Genomic DNA, 24,525 nt, shown 5'->3' on the forward strand with positions numbered 1-24,525 from the left:
AACCCATTTAATGTTTAAAAAATCCTGCCTTTAAAAACTTTAAAGCATGATTATATGTAGGTACCTTGAGTAGGTGGATTATCCTGATTATTATACGGATTCTAAAATACTAAAATAATGAAAATAGGTCATAGTATTGAGCTTAATTAAATTCACTTCTAGCTACATTTATTGAAAGCCTACCATTTAATGTTTAAAAAATTCATACAAAAATTACATAAAAGGAAGGAGTTAAACTAAATCTGTAAAGTCATTCGACTTTTAAATAAAGTTGCTGATTCTGTTTATGTTTTTATATACAAATATTAATTATATATACATTTACATAATATTAGTTATATATCCATCACTTGACTTATGATAAAATATAACACTGCAGTATTACAGAATAGTAGGAAATTGATCTTGTCTTTAAAAAATGTTACTGAGTCAAATGGGTAAAAAAATAAAAACCCTGCTGATTCTTAAATTCGACCAAAGAGGCAAAAGAGTCTACAATGAAAATCATAAAACACTGTTGGAAGAAATTGAAGAGAACACACAAAAACAGAAAAACATCTCATGTTCATGGATTGAAAGATTATTATTAAAATGACTGTACTACCCAAAGTGATCCACATAGTCAATGCAATCTCTATCAAAACATCAAAGACTTTCTTCACATGCATGCACACACGCATAAAAAAAGAACCCTAACATTTGTGTGGAACCACAAAAGATCCTGATAGGCAAAGCAATCCTGAGCAAAAAGGACAAAGCTGGAGGCATCACATCACCTGACTTAAAAAAATACTACAAAGCTATAGTAACCAAAACAGCTATGATGACACCACTGCACTTTAACCTGGGCAACAGAGTGACACCCTGTCAAAAAAAAAAAAAAAAAAAAAAAAAAACATATAATCTGAATAGACATTTTTCAAAAGAAGATATATAAATGGCCAAGTATATGAAAAAGTGGTTAACATCACTAACCATCAGGAAAATGCAAATCAAAGCCACAATGAGATGATACCTCACCCCAATTAGAATGGCTATTATCAAAAAGACAAAAAAATAAACCAAGCATGGTACCTCGCAACTGTAATCTCTGTGTTTTCAGAGGCAAAGGTGGGAGGATCGCTCGAGACCAGGAGTTTGAGACCAGACTGGGCAATATAAGGAGACCTCCTCTCTACAAAAAAATAAAATAAAAATAAAAAATAATAGCTGGGTGTGGTGGTGCACACATATAGTTCCAGCTACTCAGGAGGCTGAAACAGGAGGATAGCTTGAGCTTAGGAGTTTGAGGTTACAGTGAGCCACAATCATCATCCCCTGCACTCCTCCAGCCTGAGCAACAGAACAATACCCTGTCTCTGGGGAAGAAAAAAAGACAAAAAATAACACGAACAAGTGCTGGTGAGAATGCAGAGAAAGGGGAACACTTACACATTGCTGGTGGGAATGTAAATTAATATAGCCGCTATGGAAAACAGTATAGAGGTTCCTCAAAAAACTATAAAACAAACAAACAAAAATAAATAAATAAAACACCCCCCTACCATATGACCCAGCAATCCCACTACTGCATATCTATCCAAAGGAAAGAAAATCAGTATATCGAAGAGATACCTACATTCCCATGTTTATTACACTATTCACAATAGCCAACATATGGAATCAAACTAAGTATCCATCAACAGACGAATGGAAATCAAAAATGTGGTGTATATACATATACAATGGAATGCTATTCAGTCATAAAAAAACAATAAAATTCTGTCATTCATGGCAACATGGATGAGCCTGGAGGAAATTATGTTAAGAGAAATAAGCCAGGCACGGAAAGATAAATACCGCACGTTCTCATTTATATGTGGACACTAAAAAAGTTGATCCCACAGAAGTATAGAGTAGAATACTGATTACTAGAGGCTAAGAAGCAGAGGAGACAGGGAGAGGTTAGTTAATATACAAAAATTACAGCTAGATAGGAGATAGAAGTTCTAGTGTTCTATAGCACTCTCGGGTGACTATAGTTAACAGTAATTCATTATGTATTTTCAAATAGCCAGAAAAGAAGATTTTGAATGTTCCCAACGCAAAGAAATGATAAATGTTTGGGGTGATGGATATGCTAATTACGCTGATTTGATCATTACACATTGTATACATGTATGGAAATATCATACTGTACACCTCACAAATATGTACAATCATTATTTATTACATATCTGAATGCTGTGAGAGTTGTTTCTGAAATGGAGAAAAATGATCTGGGTTCTTAAAAAGCATACATTTTAACATACTAGATCATTCTCCTAAGCAAAAGCATTATTTTGATGATTAGATCCACATAAAATTATATACTATATAAATATGTAGCATTTCATTGAACAGACAATGTAGGAAGAGTAGATTTTTAAAAATACTCTAACTTAGCTGTTTCTAAGAAAGAATAATCGATAAAGGGAAAACTTTAAAAAAGAAAAGAAATCCTAAAGCCATAATTCAATGAGGGAAAAGAAATCATAGGAATATTAGCAAGAGACAAAGATGGAGTTTATCTCCAGTTTCAAATAGCAACCATTTCCTTCCCAGAAAAATAAAATCCTTTAGAATTTCATTGTCCATAGTCTCCTGAACGAAACAGATTCATTATTCAAACTGTCTACCTGATGGCCCCCACTCTAATCCACCCAGGAAAAAATAATTCACAGAAGCACATCTGTAATAGGAAACTCAAAAGAACCAAGCAGTGAGGAAAGGGGGAAAAAGTGGTTATTTCCTATTTTCCCTCTGAAAAGATGATTTCTTGACTGTCTTGGTGTAGACTGAAGAGTTTATTTCAAGATTACAAAGGGGAAAGGAGGAATGACAGGAAGAATGGAACACTGATCTATAAAAGAAAGCAATGACTGAGGTTTCAATCTGTCTACATAACACAAAAGATAAGACATTTATTTTATTTGTCCATGCCTTATCATACAAAAGAATAAACATAAATGAACATTACAAAATGAAGAGTTTTCTTGGCTAGTTTCTGATATATTATCTCTGCCTATGAACTATCTGTTCAGTCTCTTTTTACTGTTTTCTGCCAGTCTTTACCCACATGACCGTATGTCACTGGTAACAAATCACATCACATTAATAAAGATGCCATTAATGCTTAAGTGGATAAATGTTCTAATTTTAATATATTTCCCTATTAAGGCACAGCACAGAACAACCTTGTGTAATGGCTAAATTCCAATTATATTAAACTAAATAGTAGGTTATATTTCAAAAATTTCTAATTTCCTACATTCCTCAAATATACTGCTGAATACAAACTGGATCATATGATTGCAAGCGATGTACTCATTCAAACAACAATAATAATAAATTACTTGTTATTCAGATTATATATATATAATCTAATATAGATCTATAAATAATGTACCTCTAATATGTATAAATGGAAGTTCAACAAAATTAGAATTAGTATATATTTTGAATTGAAAATTCCCTTGTTATGAGTTTTACCAGTAAAGTCAAATTACAATAAAGGTGTATAACACTTTAAGAAGTATCAGATTTCCATTTTACTTGATCATTGTGTGTGGGTCTTATTTTTTAAACATTCTCAAAGGTGTTCAGAATTTTTTTTAAATTAAAAACCAATAAACTAAGATTTGTATCACAGAAAATAACTATTTCTGTCTTTCCATTATAATAAAAGACAGATTTTAAAAATTAAAAATAGGGAACTGCAAATTTTAAAAAACACAATGAGATACCAACTCATACCCACAGAATTGCTGTAATTAAAAAAGATAGATAATAACAAGAATGTCGAGGATGTAGAGAAATTGGAATCCTCGGCTGGGCATGGTGGCTCACTCCTGTACTCCCAGCACTTTGGGAGTTCAAGACAGGAGGATCGCTTGAGTCCAGGAGCTGGAGACCACCTCTGGTCAACACAGCAAGACCCTGTCTCTACAAAACATAATTAGCCAGGCATGGTGGCACACACCTGTAGTCCTTCCTAATACTTGGGAGGCTGATGGAGGAGGATCACTTAGGACAGGAGTTCAAAGCTATAGTGAGCTTTGATCATACCCACTACATTCTAGCCTGGGAAACAGAAAAACCCTCAAACACTGATGGTGGGAATGTAAAATGTTGCAGCCACTTTGGAAAACAGGCTAGTAGTTCCTCAAAAGGTTAAACATAGAGTTACCACATGACTCAACAACTCGACTACTAGGTATACATCCAAGAGAAATGAAAACAAACGTCCACAGCAAAACCTGTATACGAATGCTTATACTAAATGTATTCATAACAGTCAAAAGCAGAGACAACTCAAATGTCCAACAACTAATGAATGGATAAATAAAAGTGGTATATTTATATAATGGAATATTCAGCCAATAAAAAGGAAGTACTGATATATGTTACAACCTTGATGAACCTTGAAAATACTGTGCTAATTCAAAGAAACCAGTCACAAAAGACCATATATTACACAATTCCATTTATATGAAATATCCAGAATATGTAAATCTATGGAGACAGAAAGTAGATTAATGTTTACCTAGGGCTGAGTTAGGAGAAAATAAGAGTAATTGCTTAAGGATATAAAGTTTCTTTTTGGGGTGATGAAGATGTTCTAAAATTATTTGTGATGGTTATACAACTTTGTAAATATATTAAAAACCACTCAATTGTACACTTCAAACATGGGAATTATATAGTATGTAAATTGTATTTCAATTAAGCTGTTAATACCCCCTACTCTACGTAGGGAAGTAGTATATTCAGTTTCTTCTCACATGCTTCCATTTAGTGAAAGAAATCACATAGAGATGTATCTTTTAGGAAATGTGCATGCATTTGTGTTTTAGAAACAAATACTCTGCCAGGCCTTATAAGCTTCTAAGAGAAGAAAGGTGTTCTCACAGCAAGTGGGTTAGGTGAGAATATAAAGATGTTGCATATGAAAACACTTCCATTCACTGAAAGAAAGCAGCTAGATGTTCATTTGTTTACAGGTTTGCTTAACTCTGGTAGGGAAGCAGAGTGCAATCTAGTGCAACGGCTTTCAACTACAGCTGCACATAATACAACACGGCGTGCTCCTTAAAAGTACAGATCCCCTGGACCTGCTAGAGACCGCTAAATCAAAATCTATAAAGTAGTATACCACCTTCCTAGACCAGTGTGGGCAATGCAAACCTCCGAAACCAAGGTTTAAATTCTGACTCTGCCTACTTCCTAGATGCATGACCTTCAGTAAATTACCTAATCTCCCTATATCTTCAGCTCCTTCAGTGCAATGCGGAAAATACCTATTTCATCAGGTTACTATAAGGATTTAATGAGATACTATGTTTAAAGTAGACATGTACAAAACAGAGCATGGCATATAATGTATTGTGCTCAAATAACAGCTATTCCTAAGATTGTGCTGTTTTTTTGGAATGATACAGAGAAGATTAGCATGGCCCCTGTGAAGGATGACCTGCAAATTTGTCAAGTGTTCCATATTAAAAAAAAAAAAAAAAAAGACTGTGCTATTTTTACTGGACCTTTATTTTCTTGTTTCCTACAAAGAACAAATAATGCAGACTTCTTCATGTTTGCCCCAAATCCATGCATCTAAGTTAAATCTTATAAATCGTAATTCCCTACAAAAAACACTAAATTATATTTTTTAAAAGCAGTTTACTTTCTAGCTGATGCCCTGCTTGGAATAAAATAAACATTTATGATGTCACCATTTTCAGAAATTACATGAACACAAATTTTAGTAATGTCACGAATTGTGGGAGGGAGCTAATAAATTCGATGTAATTATAAAGAGACTTGTGAATTAAAGCCAAACTTTCAGGAGTGAGTGTAACACAAATGCAAAACAACAAGAATGAAGACAGGAAATAACTTTTATATTTCTATATAGAAATTTAGCATTTCCTTCTCCAACAGCCTATAATTCTATACCATAGTGAGCCATAACATGCAGGTCAAATTTTGACTGAATCTGGTACTAAAGTCATGCAACAACCACATTCCTATCTGAAGACACTGAATGAAGCATTTTCACACAGTAATTCCTGGGAATATTTTAATATCTCATGAGTGAGTCATACTTTGTAAGTAGCATATTACTTGAGAAAACCTATCATTGATTTTCTAAATACATTTGATTAAACTAAAATTAAATTAAGATTTTAAATGTCTAATTAGAGTTAAATGTAATAGATTATACCTAAAATTTAAACCACGTCTTTTTCAAAGCTAAATAAAATTTAAGAACACACACACAAGGCCGGGTGCGGTGGCTCACGCCTGTAATCCTAGCTCTCTGGGAGGCTGAGGAAGGCGGATTGTTTGAGCTCAGGAGTTCGAGACCAGCCTGAGCAAGAGCGAGACCCTGTCTCTACTAAAAATAGAAAGAAATTAACCGGACAACTAAAAATATATAGAAAAAATTAGCCGGGCATGGTGGCACATGCCTGTAGTCCCAGCTACTCGGGAGGCTGAGGCAGGAGGATCACTTGAGCCCAGGAGTTTGAGGTTGCTGTGAGCTAAGATGACGCCATGGCACTCTAGCCCAGGCAACACAGTGAGACTCTGTCTCAAAAAAAAAAAAAAAAAAAAAAAACAACACACAATATATCCCTGAAAACCTGCAGAGCCTAAAATCAGAAAATTTTCTTTATCATCCACTATAAGATCAATTCTCAAAACAACAATATATTTAATACATCTTTGTTTTATTCATAATAAAATGTCTTTAATACAAAAAAAAACTTACCTTAAAAGGTTTCATAATCAACCTTTTATGATTTTTAAAAATCTTATAAAAAAGGTCCACACAAATGCAATACCTTTATTACTCAAAATTGATGTAAATGGATTACCATATTTTAAATGTTTCAGAATTTTTTCCATAATTAAAAATATCAAGACAACTAATTTCTTTCTACTGACTTATTTACACATCTATAATTCCCTATTTTTCCCCCTACTACCATCCTCTAAAAAACATTTCCTTGAGTGGATTAATGAAATGTGGTATATGTATACCATGGAGTACTATTCAGCTTTAAGAAACAAAGGTGATGTAGCACCTCTTGCATTATCCTGGATAGAGCTGGAACCCATTCTACTAAGTGAGGTATCCCAAGAATGGAAAGACAAGCACCACATGTACTCACCATCAAATTGGTTCCACTGAGCAACACCTAAGTGCACGTATAGGAATAACATTTATCGGGCGTCGGGTAAATGGGAGAGGGGAAGAGGGGATGTGTATATACATACATAATAAGTCCGTCTGGGGATGGACACACTTTAAGATCTGACTTGGGGAGGGGGGGTGTGCCAAGGGCAACATACGTAACCTAACATTTGTACCCTCATAATATGCAGAAATAAAAAAAAAAAAAAGAAAGAAAGAAAATGCCAAAAAACATTTCCTTTGTTTCAATACAATTTAGCTTTTTATACAAGACTGGAATGAAATCTACCAAAATGCTAAAGTGTTCCATTTACTATAGGTGACTTTTCTTCTATCTTTCTGTACACTTACGATTATTTTTAATAAACGTAAGTACTTTCAAGATAAAAAATTTTTTTCTATTTTCTTACGACACTGCTTCATAAGGCTCTGATTTGTCAACCTTTTGTGGTAAATTAGGTAGAAAGTGATGTACATTTAAACAAACATTTTTCAGATAAACATGGGAAAGTCAGAGAATGAGAAAAGATAGCCTTAACATATCCAATTATATAGGGAGATGTTTTAAAAATAGGTGGTAATAACTTAAAAATTGGGCAAACTTCTTAAACTTCTTCTCTCCTTCAAATTCACTACTTCACCAATGAAAACTAAAGATGATTAGGTTTATGTGGTAAAGGTCTGATTACATCTATTTTCTAGCTTATTTTCTTAAGTTTGTAAAAGTCTCAAGCCATTTACTGTTAATATTGCTAAAAACACAATAAAGTAAACCATAAAAAAGGGACTTATTTTAAAAAGCTGTTTTTAGGCAAGTATCGGGTTTTTTTTGATATGACAAAGCATTCAACAAAATTATTTAGCATAACAAATACCACAGATAATAATAATATTCTAAGGCCTCTTACCAATTTCAGCAGGTAGTTGTTTGATTTTGTTCTCTCGAATGCTAAGCATGCTGAGTTTTGACAGGTTTTTGATGTCCTTTTCCACAGTAGTTATACGATTAAAGCGAAGGTATAGAGTGGTGAGAGAATCTAGCCTATACACCACTGAAGGAATTTCTCTCAGTTTATTATGCCGTAAATCAAGCATCCGCAGCTTCTTCAAGTTATCAAGAGAGTCAGGCAAACTGGTAAGTGAATTTTCACTTAGAGCCAGTGTCATGAGATTTACTAGACAGCCCACCTCTGCTGGGAGGGACTGCAATTTGTTACTGTATAAATAAAGTTCTGTTAATTGAGTCAACTCTTTGATTGATGATGGCAATATGTGTATAGACCTCTTGGATAAGTCCAAACGCATTGAATTCTCTTCCCGGCATTTGTTGAGCTCTTTAACCACCTCTGCATTGCTGGATTTTTTCCTAGTCCCAGGTGCTGGATTTGGCCGTTTGATCGTATTGTCAACTGAAAATGCCACCCCTGGCTGGGCAGCACTGGAGTCTTTCTTTCCATCTTTGGCATCTTTCCCTTTGGTCTTAGGTTCTTTTTCTTTGCTTTCTTTCCCAAAACCTCCAGAGGCTTTTGCCTCCTTTTCTCTTTCCTTGGCTGATGGTACTTTGGGATCTTTCTCTTTAGAGTCTTTTTCTTTTCCTAAACTACTACTCATGGTGACTCAAGCTTGGACAAAAACTACATGAACTCCTTTTATTTTATTTGCCAGTAATTGGAATTCAAAGATGAAGAGACAAAGATCCTATACAATCAAAAATGTGTTGGCTGGAAGAAGTAATTAGCATGGAGTAACATCCATCTGTTACATGTTGGATCTAAAAGCACTATGCCCATTTCTGGTAACTCATTCCAACTGGTAAAATAGTGCTGGTCAATCAATGATTCATCAGAATTCCTGAAATACAATAGAGAGAGAGTATTAAATTACTTTAGATTATAATTTATATTAAGTAAAAAGGCTCTGAAAAACAATCTTATTGCAGAGTTTGCCATTTTCCTATGATTTAATACAGTAAATATTTATTGAACACCCTTTATTATACAAATCCATCGAAAACTACAAAAATTAATGAGGCCGGCCCTACCTTCAAGAAACTGTCAATCAAACTAATACGAAGAGGTAAGAAAAGAAAACAAGTTACTACACTACAAAACTTTTTAAGAGCTAAAAAGTGGAAGAAATCACAGCAATAAACTTTTTACGTACTAGCACTATTCTAAGAAATTTATAAATATTAATCAATCTACCACATATAAGAGCCCTATGAGATAAATTGTTATCCCCACTTTACACAAAGGGATACTGAGGCACAGAAACATCTGTACGTAACTAGCTTCGTGATCTTGGAAATGTGACAAAGCCAAGATTCCAAATCAGACAGTAGGTACCCAATAGCCTGTGTACCTAACCACTACACTAAAACTGCTCTACAAATAATTGCCAGATAGCTTTAGATAATAGAAAGGATTTCAAAAGTGATGATAGAAAGGAGAAATGTTTGGCAAAAGAACAAAATAAACAAAGTGAAATATGTATGAAAAACAGCAAATAGTTCAGGGAAAAAGGCATTAAGAAGCAAAAGTGCTCTAATAAGCACTCTAGGTAGGCCAGGCACCGTGGCTCATGCCTGTAATCCTAGCTCTCTGGGAGGCTGAGGCGAGAGGATAGTTGGGTCTCATGGGTTCGACATCAGCCTGAGCACAGTGAGATCCCATCTCTACAGAATAAAAAAGAAAAACAAAATAAATAAATAAATAAGCACTCTAGGTAATTATGATGTAGGTAGATCTGGTGACCACCTTTGAAATACAGTGACAAAGAGTAATTTCCCATGATGTCTATATTCTAGGTACTGGAAAAGTGAGACAGATCAATGGCACAGGGTTCTTAAAAGTAGAACTGTTCAAAAGGATCCACGAAGGCTAAAAAGATTAGTAAAATCTTTGTGGAAGGAATCAGTCCTTCCTATACATTTTGAAATTTAAAATTAATAATGCTTATTTGTGACTCTATTATTAATTTTATATAATTAACTGATCATTACTTGGTACTAGACCTTAAAGATTAAAGATAAAATAACATCTTACTTGAATAGCTTAAGACATTTTAAAAAGTCATTAAAATTTTGTCAAACCACCAAAAGGACTTGATAGTCTAAGTGCTAAGGATTGTGCTAAGAAGTTCTTTTATGCGAGAATTTCTTTTATGAGTCCCACCCTATATACAAGCTTACAGTTTAGATAGCCAAAACACTCTCATATGACAACTAAGTAACTGATAAGTTAGTATATTATTAAATCCTCAGATGAGTGACATATGCTATAGTACTTCTGAGAAAATCTGTATCAGTGAGAATGGTTGAGCAGAGTTGCATACAGGAAGGGCCTAAACTTATTAGCCCTTGATTAGTGGGTAGAGTTCAAGTAAGTAGAGAAGTGGCAAAGAATTACAGATGAGCATCATGAAAGAGAAAGTTTGGCCTAGAATAGGAAATGAGCTTGGTTTGCATAGGAGAGTGAAAACATGAGACTTTGCTGAATCAAAGGGTCAGGTGTATAGGTATAGCAGGAGCTGGGTAGAGGATGGATAATCTGTAAATTTGAAACTGCACAGTAAGAACTTTATTGGTATATAAGGTTCTACAATTAAATAAATATGCCATTATTTGCTAGCACACCAGGAAAGCTCTATCTCCCCACTACTCACCACTACTTCAAAAAAAGAAAAGAATTATTTTCAGCTACAATGGAAAGAGACTAAGAAAAACTTCAGAGGTACTGATTCAGAAAGTAATGCTGATGGGCCAATATGAAAGCACATTTACTAAAAGCATACAACAGTGAATAATGGGAAATATGCACAGCCAAAGGGATATAAGCACTGCTTGTCAATTTGTATTTAGGAAATATCATGGGCTGGGCATGGTGGCTCACGGCTGTAATCCTAGCACTCTGGGAGGCCAAGGCAGGAAGATTGCTTGAGGTCAGGAATTTGAGACCATCCTGAGCAAGAGCCAGACCCCATCTCTACTAAAAATAGAAAAAAGTAGCAGGGCATGGTGGCACACGCCTATAGTCCCAGCTACTTGGGAGGCTGAAGTAGGAGGATCACTTGAGCCCAGGAATTTGAGGTTGCTGTGAACTAGGCACTCTAGCCCAGGCAACAGCACAATACTAGCCTCCCCGCCCCACTAAAGAAAGGTCATTATACCAAGTTCCTGAAAATCAAATTTCTACTTAGCAAGATACGTACATATTAAATTTAGAAGGATATCTCTTATGTAAGAATCAAACGAGATATATAAGTTATTAAAAAACACAGATATTAAGCATAAAGGATAGAATAAGTCCATCCCATTAAAAAGTAAAACTGAGAAAGAAAAATAAGAAATCTTTAAAGTTTCAGCTTACTTAAAATTAGGTTTCAAATCAGATTTCAAAATTAAATTTTAAATAATTTAATATTTTAAATTAGATTTTAAACATTTGAGAGAGTTGAAAATAATATTTTTAACAAAAAATTGGCATTTTTAAAAAGAGAATTCTCCTTGATTTCCTATTCTGTTTCCTAAATTTCCCTAATGATAAAAACAAAACAAAAAAACTTCACAACCTGGGACATTTACTTAAAAATACGAATTCCCAGGTTCCATCCCAAACCACTGAATCAGAATTTTTAGGGAGAGGGGGTCTAGGAAACTGAGAAGAAAAAGAAAACCAAATGCCTCAGTAAATGCTTATCAAGGTTGGCAAACACTTGAGCTAATCAAATGTAAGATCTGAACAATAGTATATTTCTCAAATACGATTCTAAAATAATTAAGGTTGAAGGTAAAGGTAGGTCAGGAAAAGAACTATACTAATGAAAAAACAAGTTACTAATAATTTAAAGTTCCTGTTTAAGTCTAAAGGGACTTTCCCATAATCTATAAATGCCATCCACTATATCCGAAGTTCAGACTACTGATATTTGAGCTGTTTGATGGTTTTACTGTGGTGGTGATGGATTTGAACTAAGTTACCCACATACTCATCCTGTACCTAATGAGATTAGCTGATACACAGTTCAGTCATAGTTCATAAAAGTATAACTAGTCAGAGAATAGAATTTTTGACCTTGACATTATCATCATAAGTATTACTATACTTAAAGTAATTAACTAACTAGCCAGGCTTGACTATTAACTAAATATTTTTTGCATCCAGTAAAAATATATCTTGGCCAACAGAACCAGTGACTTGACAACCCAAAATTAAGTTCTAGGTCTAGTCCATACTTGAATCAGATGACAATGACAAACTTTTCAGACAAAAAAACATACTGAAAATAATCTTTCATGTTTCTTGGAAATATTCAATAGCTATTCTAAAGTCATTTTAACTCTACAATGTTTTGGGTTAACAGCTACATTTGCATACAATTTGAATCTTGCCCCCACCTATGAACGGAATACATAGCACCCAACCTCAAAATGCTTAAAATGCAGTGAAAAAGGCATAATATTACATCAATAATTAAGCTGAGCCTGGCAATGGTGTTTTTATACTGGGATCTTTACTACCACAGATGACTCTTATTCCCCACCATTTAATAAATGGAGCACGATATAGGCTTTTTGTCTTATTTCACATTCTCACAACCACAGCTCAAGGAAGACATTAAATAAATTCTCTACTTACAATCAAGTTAGTTACTTTGAATCCATTTTACCATTAATATAAAATGACACCAAACAAGAAACTACAAATTTGTTGGTGGAGGTCTGAGTTGATGCAATTTTCCTCTGGCACATAGATAGCTATGTTTCAAATTACTAAATCTCTTAATTTCAAATTCCTAAGTGGAAGAGTTCCTCTACTCTCAATTTACAGAGGAGAAAATTGAGGCACTAAAGTCAGCTACCTAATAAGTGAGGAAAAACTCAAAACCAAGTCCGCCTGACTCTAAAGCCCATGTATATTCCTTCTCCTATTCCATGCTGGATTTCAGAGATAAGCATCCAAATCAAATGAGGATGCTGATTACAATTAATTTAGGCTTCCAATACCTTTTAAGTCAGAGATCAGCAAACTTTTCCTATAAAGGGGCAGATAATAAATACTTCTATGCTTTATGTGCCAGACTGTTCTCTGTTGCAGGTACTCAACTATGTAACTTTAACATGAAAATAGACAATATGTAAGTGATCAGGAGTGGCTGTGTTTCAATAAAACTTTATTTATTTACCAAAACAGGCCTAAAACTGGATTTGACCAAAATCAGACCATAGTTTGACAAACCCCATCCTAAGTCATTGTTTCAGGTTTTATTTTTATTTATTTTTTTTATTTCAGCATATTATGGGGGTACAGATGTTTAGGTTACGTATGTTGCCCTTGCCCCTCCTCCTCCCCTAAGTCCGAGTTTCAAATATGTCCATCCTTCGGGTGGTGCGCATTGCACTCTTTGTGTATGCATATACCCGTCCCCTCCTCCTTCCTCCCCCCTCCCCAATATTCAATAGATGTTATTCTTATATGTGCACTTGTTTCAGGTTTTAAATCATTCCTTTCAGGAACTGTATTTTTATGAAAACTGGACACAAGTAAAAATACTTTTTCCTTCCTCTTGTAAGATACTCACATTACATTTAGCTCTTTCCAAACTAGAGGGAAGATGGAAGGGAGAAATAACTAGCCTATTAAAATCTATTCTTAGTAGAAGACCATAATGATAATCATCATGCAATAATAACTATTTACTTTAAAAAACACATCAATAGGCCGCATACACTAAATATATTCCTTGGTCTTCACTTAAATGTAGATGTGAAAGCTTAGATCTTGAATTAAAATGGACAAGACTTCTGGGTCTAGACAAGATGGAATAAGCTCATTATATTCTGTTCTTCCCACTAATTACAACCTAAAACAATGGGAAAAATTCATAAAGCAACTAGCAGAAGATCTGAAAAGCAAAGAAAAGAAGGTATACTGTCTAGGGACCTTAACACTCAAAAAATGACCTGGTAGTGAGTCCCCTGGGGTTTTTCTGTTTCTTTGTTTTTGGTTTTGGTTTTGTTTTTATCTCCTATATATCCCAGCTTGGGCAGTAGAGAAGTCCACAACCAAAAAATACCAGTAAGCACCAACAAATACAAGCTCCAAGAAAAGTCTTTCTAGTCAAAGAACTGTGAAGAAGCTAGCACTACAGAATGGCACCCTTTTGATTATACCCTCCTTACTCTACTTGAACACTACAAAAGAAGTCATTCCCCTCCACCTTCCATTCCCACTGAGGCCACAAAGACTGTGGTGTAAAACCCTGTCAACCATCCCAGATCTGAAGCAACTTGAGCAGAAGCAGCACACATCTCCCTTCGCATAAGCACTGTGAATCACCTCCTGCCCTGTACTAAGCAAATGTTAGCAAAAAGGTGACATACTACCTCCTCCCAACTAAAGGGAAAGGGAGAGATTTATGGAGAGGAAGGAACTGGAGAAAGGAATTCTTTCTATCTGTGTATTCTGAGGCACAACCCTTAGTAGCTTATGCATGAAAGCAACCAGAATCAAATCAACAAATGCTTTGAGAACTGAACTATAGCATGGAATACAACCCATGTTTCAAATTGGCCTTGGGGTAACACACAGCAGGGCAGATCAGAATACCACTGAAAAGGTTTTGAAAGCTAAACTGGAATGAAAGACTACACAAAAATGGGTCAGAACGTGTTCTGAACCAAACAGGTTGACTATCTGCTAAAATAGAATATTTAAATAGAAATCAGAGTTTCATAAGAGTCCCAAAATGTCCATGATACAATCATAAATTACTAATCATACTAACAACTAAGAAAATGCCAACTCTAATGAGAAAAGACAATCAACAGACACCAACACTGAAATGACACGGATGTTGGAATTATCTGGTAAGGATTTTAAAGCAGCTCTCAAAAAAAAAAAACAAAACCAGAGCTCCAACAAACAATTATGTACACTCTTGAAACAAATGGATAAGTAGAAAGTCTCAGCAAAGAAATAATAAAGACACCTGGAAGTTTTAGAACTAAAAAATATAATAAATTCAAATTTAAAAACTCACTGGATGGGCTCGGTAGGAGAATGGAGATCATAGAAGCAAGATTCAGTGAACTTGAAGAAAGATTAGTAGAAATTATCCACTCTGAACAACAAAAAGGAAATAGATTTTTAAAACTCAACAGAGCCTCAGGGAGCTGAGGAACAAAAAACAAAACATTCAACATTTGCTCCTTGGAAGTCCTAAAAGGAGAGAAGAAAGAATGTGGGGCTGAAAAATTATTTGAAGAAACAATGGCTGAAAACTTCTAAAATCTGATAAAAGGCATAAACCTACAGAGACTAAAAGCTGAGCAAACCCCAAACAGGCAAAACTCAAAGAAATCCAGGCCTAGACATATGATAATCAAATTTCTGAAAACTAAAGATAAAGAATATCTTGAAAGCAGCCAGAAAACCATATGAACTGTAGAACAATAACCTGAATGGCAATGAATTTTTCATCAGAAATTGTATAGGCCAGAAGGAAGTAAATAACATTTTTCAAGTTGAAAGAAAAGAACTGTCAACCAAGATTATTTTATCCAGCACAAACATCCTTCAGAAATGAAGGTGAAATAAAGACATTCTCAGATGAAGGAAAAAAATAAAATTTTATGCCAGCAGATCTGCTCCAAAAGAATTGTCAATGGAAGTTGTTCACACAGGAAAGCAAACAGACTGAAACTGAGAGCACCAGGAATGAAGAAAGACCAATGGAAAGGATAAGAATATGGATAAAAACAATTGGCAATTCTTCTCCTATGCAGTTTTGTAAATTATGTCTGACCATTGAAAGCAAAAATTATAACTCTGAGGTGGTTGTCAATGTATGTAGAGTTAATATTCAAGACAACTATATCACAAAGAAGTGAAAGTAAAAGGACCCTAAATGATGCTAAGATAATTACATTTTACATGAAGTGGTAAAACGTTGATATTAGTAGACTGTAATGACTTACCAACAGATACTGCAATCCTTAGAGAAATCACAAAGAAAATCACAAAGAAAAAACCACAGAAAGAAATACTTAAAAACACTACAGATAAAATAAAATCTTTAAAAATGTTCAAGTAACCCAGAGTGAGGGCAGAGAAGGAGAAAAGAAAAACAAGAAATGAGGAAATAAAGAGAAAATAATAAACTGGCACACGTAAATCCAAATACAGCAATAATTACATTAAATGTAAACGGTCCTAACACATCAATTAAAAGACAGAGATTGCCAGAATAAGTTGTAAAAAATCATGACCCAACTATATACTATCTATAAGAAACTCAATTCAAATATAATAACAGAGAGGTTAAAAGGATTTAAAAAAGGTATACCATGGAAATACTAATCAAAAGTTAGAGTGGATATATTAATATCAAAGTAAAATCAGAGCAAAGAAAATTACCAGGGACATAAAGGTTGATTACATAATAATAGACAATTCCCTAAGATGACAAAACATTCCTAAACATGTATGCATCAAACAACAGAGCTTCAAAATATATAAGGTAAAACCTAATAGAACTAGGGGGAAAAAAATCCAGAAGAAGAAAATATATTCTTTTCAAGGGCACATGTTACATTCACCAAGTTAACATCAGGCTTAGATTGTTCTTTTTCTAATTCCTTGAGGTGTAAGGTTGATTACTTGAGATATTTTTTTCTTAGGCAATTTATTGCCATAAATTTCACTCTCCTAATTGCTTTTGCTACTCTCATAAGTTTTAGTATGTTGTGCTTTCATTTTTGATACCACAGAAATACAAATAAAAAATTTAACTGAGTCTTTTTCTCATAGTCTAGCGGAAAGTTTGTCAATTAGGCTTATCTTTCTCAAAATACCAACTCTTAATTTCACTGATCTCTTCTACTGTTTTTCTATGCCCTATTTCATTTATTTTTTTCTCTGATCTTTATTATTTCCTTCCTTCTGCTAATTTTAGTCTTAGTTCATTCTATCTAGTCCCTTGAGGTATGAAGATAGGTTGTTTATTTGATATCTTTATTTTCTTACTGTAGGCAGTTATCACTATAAAATTCCCTCTTAGAATTGCTTGTGCTGCATCCCATAAGTTTTGGTACATTGCATTTCTATTTTCGTTTGTTTCAAGATACTTTTTTATTTTCCCTTTTTTTTGATGCACTGGTTGTTCAGGATTGTGTTAATTTCCAACATTTGTGAATTTTCCAGTTTTTCTCCTGTTGTTAGTGATTTCTAGTTTCATATCATAGTGGTCAGAAAAAAAATACTTGATAAGATTTCAATATTCTTAAATTTCTTAAGATTTGTTATATGGCCTAATATATGATCTATCCTGGAAAATGTTCCATGTGCACTTGAAAAGAGTATGTATTTTGCCGCTACTGGATGGAATGTTCTGTATATGTCTGTTAAGTCTGCAGTGTTATTCAGGTCCATTATTGCTTTATTGATTTTCTGTCTGGCTGACTGAAAGTGGAGTACTGAAGTCCCTATTTTGTGTTGCTATCTATTTCTCCCTTTACTTCTATTAATATTTGCTTTATATATTCAGCAGTTCCAAGGTTGGGTGCATGTATATTTACAACATATCTTCTTGATGGATTGACCTCTTTGTCTTCATACAATGACCTTGTCTCTTGAGACAATTTTTGACTTAAAGTCTGTTTTACCTGATGTAAGTATAGCCACTCCTATTTTCTTTTGGTTACCATTTGTATGTAAAATCTTTTTCCATTCCTTCACTTTCAATATATGTGTGTCACTCCCAACTTTTTTTTTTTTTAGAGACAAGGTTTCACTCTGTCACCCAGGCTGCAGTGGCATGATCACAGCTCACTGCAGCCTAAAACTCCAGCAATTCTTCTGCCTCAGCTTACTGAATCACTGGGACTACAGGTGTGCACCACCATGCCTGACTATTTTTCTTAAAAATTTTTTGTACAGATAGGATCTTGCTGTGTTGCCCAGGCTGGTCTTGAATTCCTGGCATCAAGCAATCTTCCCAAATCAACCTCCCAAAGTGCTGGGATTACAGACATGAGCCACGCACCTGGCCACTACATGTGTCCTTAATGCTAAAATGAATCTCTTGTAGACATCATATTGTTGACTTTTTAAAATCCATTCAGCCACTCTATATCTTTTGATTAGAGAATTTAATCCATTTAAGGTAATTATTGATAAGACTTACTACTGCCATTTTTTTGTTTTCTATCATTTAATTTCTTTATTCCTTTCTTCCTCTCTTGATGTCTTCCTTTGTGATTTTATGATTTTTTTGTAGTCGTATGTATTTCTTTATCTTTTGTATTACTGTAAGTTTTTTCTCTGTGACTTCCATGCGATATACATAAATCATCTTGTACTTATAATAATCTGTTTTAAGCTGATGAAAACTTTGACCATATACAAAAACTCTGTATTTTAACTTCTCCTCTCCCTACATTTTTGTTACTGATGTCACAATTAATATCCTTTTATATTGTATATCTATTAAAAAATTATTGTAGCTAAGTCTCTATTTTGTTCCTTTGGTGTTGTCATGTTTCCCTGATTTGAGATTTTGTGGTTTTGCATTAGTGTTTGCAGTACGCAGCTCTCCAGTCTTTATAGAGAGACTTTTGCAAGGGAAGCCCTTTACCAATAAGCCCATCCAGAGATTCTGGGCACCCTACCTGGCAGAGTCCATGAGAAGGCTTACTGCTGTAGTTCCCTAGTGGACTGGCCTTGGTGACTGGGCTGCGAGGATGAGCCTAGAACCTGGTTCTGCAGGGGCCTGCCTGGTACTTGTGTCCATGGTGCCAATCTGGCACTGGAGTTCACTCAGGTGGGCCTGGTACCAGGGTTCACTGGGGTGGTCCTGGTGCTGGAGTCTGCGGTGAAGTCAAGTGCTCACTTCACTCTCCTTCCCCCATATGGAGGGTATCTCTCTTCATGCTGCACTACATGGACTTGGGAATGTGTAATACAATTAATTGTGAAACTGTCTTCCCTATCCTCTTCAATCAATCTTTTCTTATATCTATGTTACACCCAGGTGCTATAATCTATCATCTGGATTCCTTAGCTCCTGTGAAGGTGTTTTGTGCATGGATGGTTCTCAGCATAATGTTTCTGCAAGAAGCCAAGTGCTGCAAACTCCTGTTCTGCCATCTTGCTGACATCACTCTTCCCATATAAGTCCGATGATATCATACTCTTACTTAAAAAATCTGATGGCATCTCATTTCATTCAGAATAAAAGCCAAGCCCTTACCCTGACCTACAATATCCTACATGATCTAGTCCCTGCTTCTTTCACTTATCTCCTAACTTGCTCCCTAGCTACTTACATTCTATCCCCGCTAATCTCCATGCTTCTCCTTGAATGCAGACCTACAATCTCCCAAAGTCTTTGTTCTACTGTTCCATCTGCATATATACAGCCCTCTCTCAAATATCCATCTTGTTTGCTCCCTGCTCAAATATCTCATTCTTAATTACCACATATAAAATAAAATTTTCTTTCCTATTCCTTTCATCTTGCTTTATTTCTATTCATAGCACTTACTATCTGACATAAAATGTTATTTACTTATTTTATTATCTCCCTCTCTCTCATGAATGTGAGCTCTGTGAAAACAGGGGCTTCTGATTGGTTCACAGCTGTATATTCAGAGCCTAAAACCTGGCCAGTACTAGATGCCTAATATTTACTACATGAATGAAAGAACAAATGAATAAACATAATGTTTTAGAATAAACTTCCTCTTTAAGAAATATAAATGATCAGCTTCAAAATATCTTCTGTCTCAATAAAAACTAAAATGATAAATATAGACAGCACAGTACAGGACTGTCATTTCCCACACCCATCAAGAGTTACCACTACAATAACAAGATACTAAGAATTTCATTGAGTGATAGCATGATAAAGATGATTGAAACTTAGGGGATTTTTATTAATATTTAAGATTAGTGCTATCACAGCTGTCTCCCAACTTGTTCTGGGAACACTGAGAAATAGAAATAGAAGCCTAGGAATTTTAATATACTCATAACTGAAGACAATTGTTCTAAATTATCTTTTATATACTACAAATACTCAAGATATTTTTTGTGTCATATTTCTAATCTACACATTACTCTTTCCTAGAATTAAGAAGACATGCTAATTACTAATCCAAAAACTGCTGTGAAAACTTTAAATTTGAACAAAAGGAAATACTACCAAGGAAACCCCAAGGGAAATATGAGGAAAGAAAAAAAAAAAAAACAACGAATATTTTACATAAAAAGGATAGTATCATTAACTAAACAAATAATTATTTGTTCCTCACTGGACACTAGAAACTTGTTCAATTGTCAGGCACAAAAGATAAAATTGAACAAGCAACATTTTGTTAATTAGTGTGCAGTGTAAACTACTTTAGAAAGAAAAAATACTGCTTAATTACAATAAACTGATACATTCAATTTTTTAAAAAACCAAGACATCCCAATTCACATATTCCTTAAATTCTATCTTATTATGTCAATCAAATAGAAATAATCTTTGGATATACTAACAAAACAGTGAATGGCCTTAGCTGAAACCTGCTTGACACACACAATCAGAGCGACATACTGAAATCCATAAGTTTGCTGTTTCCTTTATGTAAGGAAACTATAAGTTCATGAATGGACCACCTTTGGCCTTTTGTTGCCATGTAGCACCCAATTACAAGTCTCTGGCTTCACGGTGGTCTATCCTCCCAGTCTTTACCTTCCACGAAGATTACAACAAATCTCATGTCCTTCTCAAGTCACTAAAATTCAAACGCCCATTAGAGTTCTACAAAGCATTTTCTTTTGTGTTCCTGGTCTTTATGCTCAGTCATCTTCCCATTGTCTTCCTATCATAAGACTCTTTCACTACAGAGCTGCTAATCAATCTTTTATGTCTATAATACCTCCAGTCCCGAGTCCCACTTTTGGATCTGAGCTTACTGATAATTTCTCCTTTGACCATCCCAGCATTTCTTAGACCAGTTAACTCTTTACATTTCCAATTTCACATCCAAACAATCCAATGTTTCGGTAATAAAAACTTAAGTTTTAGTTATTTCTATTTCTTTTCCCTCTGGCTTAAACAACCCATCCCCAAACCTCTCAAACCATCTTGTTAGTTCTCATTGTACCCAATCCCCACAACTCTTACTATATTCTTATTTTTCACTAGGCTAATACATAAAATTCCAAATTCACCTCCCTAACTCTAGATTATAAACAATCACCTCTTCTCTATCCCAACCATTGATGCAAAACTGATCATTGTCAAGCTAAATTATTTAAAATCACTCCTGTATTAAAAACACACATATATAAACATACATACAATAAATACACATGTGTATAAACATATATTGGTTTTCTCCATAACCAGACTCCAATCTAGATTTTCCAGATTTACCATTTGTACCCTCAATACACTCTCCATTCCAATATTACAGTATTGATCACAGTATGCTCAAAGCACTTTCAAATAACCATACCTTTGCTCAGCTTGCTCCCTCTGCTTGGATGATTTTTTTCCTTCTGCCCATTCTCTTCTCTCTACTCTTCCTGGATACCCTTTATATTCTACACTCACCAAAGTGTTCTCACTTTTATGAATACGTGGTACTGTCCCCTGCTTCTTCACCTATACTCTTGCTGCTTCATCTTCTGCCTTCCCCTATACATTCCTCATACCTCTTACTTTTCCAGGCTCCACCTTTCCAGATGAACCCATAAACATCTTCTAAAATTTCTAAGAGTCATCTCCTCCAGAAAGTCTTTCCTGTATTTCTTCGGTTAGGTTAGGTGCCTCCCAGAAGCTCCTATGAATGTCCTTCACTCTAGTAACATAATATTTTTTACATTATTGGTTTTTACTTTCGAAGTAAATCTTTAAACCTCAAATCCTTGTCAACTTTCACAACAGCAATACATAAGACTTGACTTTTATATGTACTTATTTAGGTTAAAAATTAATAAAAAGCTTGCACCCAGGTTGATTTATTTTTGAGAAGCCTAATCTCAGTAAGAACAATGAGCTTGGTGGCATTTTTAACTTGCCCTAGTCCCATCCTCTGCTCTCCAGATTCATAGGAGCCTTGAAGAAATGATAGCCCACATTTCCAGTGTACTCTAGCAGCCATTCAAGGAAACAGAATAGAGTTGTAGCTCATTTAAAGTATCATTCCTCCAAAATTATTATTTGACCTGTCTGGTGGCTCCCATATTACTGGGAATCTAGAAGGTCATGTGTATGCTTAACACACACACACACAGCCCCTTTGGCAAAGACTGGGAGATTTATTAGTTCCAGGCATTTAAGGAAATCTCTGTTCAATCATTACCCAAGCATTTGCTAACCCAAAATTAGGCTAAGCAAGTAGAGAGTGAATGACCTACTCAAGTAGTCACACACAAATCAAAAAGAATTTGCAGAATTAGTTCACGTCACTAAACAAAGAAACAACTACAACAAGTACAATAACAACAAACCCTGGAGAGGAGGCAACATCTCATTTCCATACTTATCACATTATATTATTTAATATGTCCATTATTTGTACATTTTTATATAATTTAGAATGTCATTACTTAAATGACTTTATTATTTAAAATGTCCAAATGTAACTTTTCAATAAAAAACTATACGATAGGCAAAGAAACAAAAGTGTATGGTCCACACATAGGAAGGAAAACAAACAACACAAACTGTCTATGAGGAAGCCCAGATGTTGGACTTGTTAGTCAAAAACTTTAAGTCCACTTTCTTTTGGGCCTCAAAGGTGCACACTTTTTATTTGTGATCTGGATTATCTTCATCTTTCTCTTTAGTCTAGGCAGAAGGAGCACACGTGAACATAGGATCCATAAGGCTTTCATTGGGTTAGGATAAATTGATGAGAGGAGTTGGATAAGTACCGACTTCAAAATTAAAAGTAGAGAATAGTATCACAATGAAACATCCTAAGAACGGATTTAGTAACAATATTAGGAACCAGGAATTTATGAACTTTGTAACATGTAATATTTCAGATTTTATATAAAGTTTTCTAAGGTGTATTTTTGTCATTCTCAGTTTTACTATAGTAACAAAGAAGCAGGAAAATAGCTGTAAATAATACACAGGTTGTCCTTTGGGACCAGCAAGAAAGAGGCGACTGGTGAGACCAAATCCAATGCACAGCCATATGGGGCTGAGGAAAAAGATCGGACATGATGACAGGTGGAAAAGGTATGTGAAGAGAATTGGTAGAAAAGGTTCTGGGTTTCCAGGAAGAAAAGGAGAACACAGACTGTTGGGCTGATCCATAAAAAGCCAATGTGACATTCTCTGACCAGAGTACTGAATTCCATTCCTGTTGCCTCAAGATTAATTTCTTTGTTTAGATATAAGGTAAAAACAGGTTCTCCATTTGACAAACATGAGTTACTTAATCTTACTATTTAACGTAGTGAGAACCACAGTTCAAGGTTTCAGTGTTCCAGCAGGACAACTCACCCATTTATTATGCATCATACCTTAGAGTTGAGGACACTGAGGATAACAGAAGTTTGATAGTCCATGTTCACAGTGGAAACTGTAAATGAAAAGTTAAAATCAAGTTGCCACAAATCAGCTATTTTAAATATGTTCAATGAGCTAAAGGAAAACGTATCTATACAACTAAAGGAAGGCATAAGAACAATGTCTTACCAAATAAAGAATATCAATAAAGATAAGTTATTTTTTAAAAAACCAAATAACAACTGAAATAAAAAATTCACTAGAGGGGCTCAATAGCACATATAAGCAGGAAGAAGAAAGAAACAGCAAACCTGAAGACATAGTAGTTGAGATCATCCAGTCTGAGGAGCAAAAATAAAAGAGGAAAGAAAAATTAACAGAGCCTCAGAGATCTGTGGAATACCATCAAGTGAATAGACATAATGGGTGTCCCAGAAAGAGAAAAGAGAAAGTGGCAGACAGAATATTTGACTAAATAATGTCTGAAAACATCCGAATTCTAAAGAAAAGCATTAATTTACACATTCAACAAGCTCAACAAACTCCAAGCAGTATAAATTCAAAGAGATCCATAAATAGACACAGGATTATCAAACTGTTATAAGACAAAAGAAAATCTTTCTTCTTTCTTCATCTCAGAAAACTGAGAATGAAAAAACTGAAAATGAAAGCTGCAAGAGATGTGACTCATCACATACAAGAGGTACTAAATAATAGTAACATCTGATTTCTTACCAGAAAATACAGAGGTCAGAGGGCACTGGGAGGACATATTCAAAGTTCTGAAAGGAAAAAAA

General features: G+C 34.7%; 1 protein-coding gene across 1 annotated transcript in view; it reads right to left on the reverse strand.

Annotated features, from left to right (window-relative positions):
• The window catches only part of SHOC2 (soc-2 suppressor of clear homolog (C. elegans)), a 126,712-nt gene that overhangs the window by 64,978 nt on the left and 37,209 nt on the right, over positions 1-24,525 (reverse strand). The window contains exon 2 of the mRNA XM_012663903.1: positions 8,122-9,064. Coding sequence (XP_012519357.1) covers positions 8,122-8,824 — 703 coding nt within the window. The 5' untranslated portion in view covers positions 8,825-9,064. The remainder of the gene's footprint in view (positions 1-8,121; positions 9,065-24,525) is intronic.

The sequence above is a fragment of the Propithecus coquereli genome, unplaced genomic scaffold (assembly GCF_000956105.1).
Source record: "Propithecus coquereli isolate 6110/MARCELLA unplaced genomic scaffold, Pcoq_1.0 Scaffold84, whole genome shotgun sequence".
Lineage (NCBI taxonomy): Eukaryota > Metazoa > Chordata > Mammalia > Primates > Indriidae > Propithecus > Propithecus coquereli.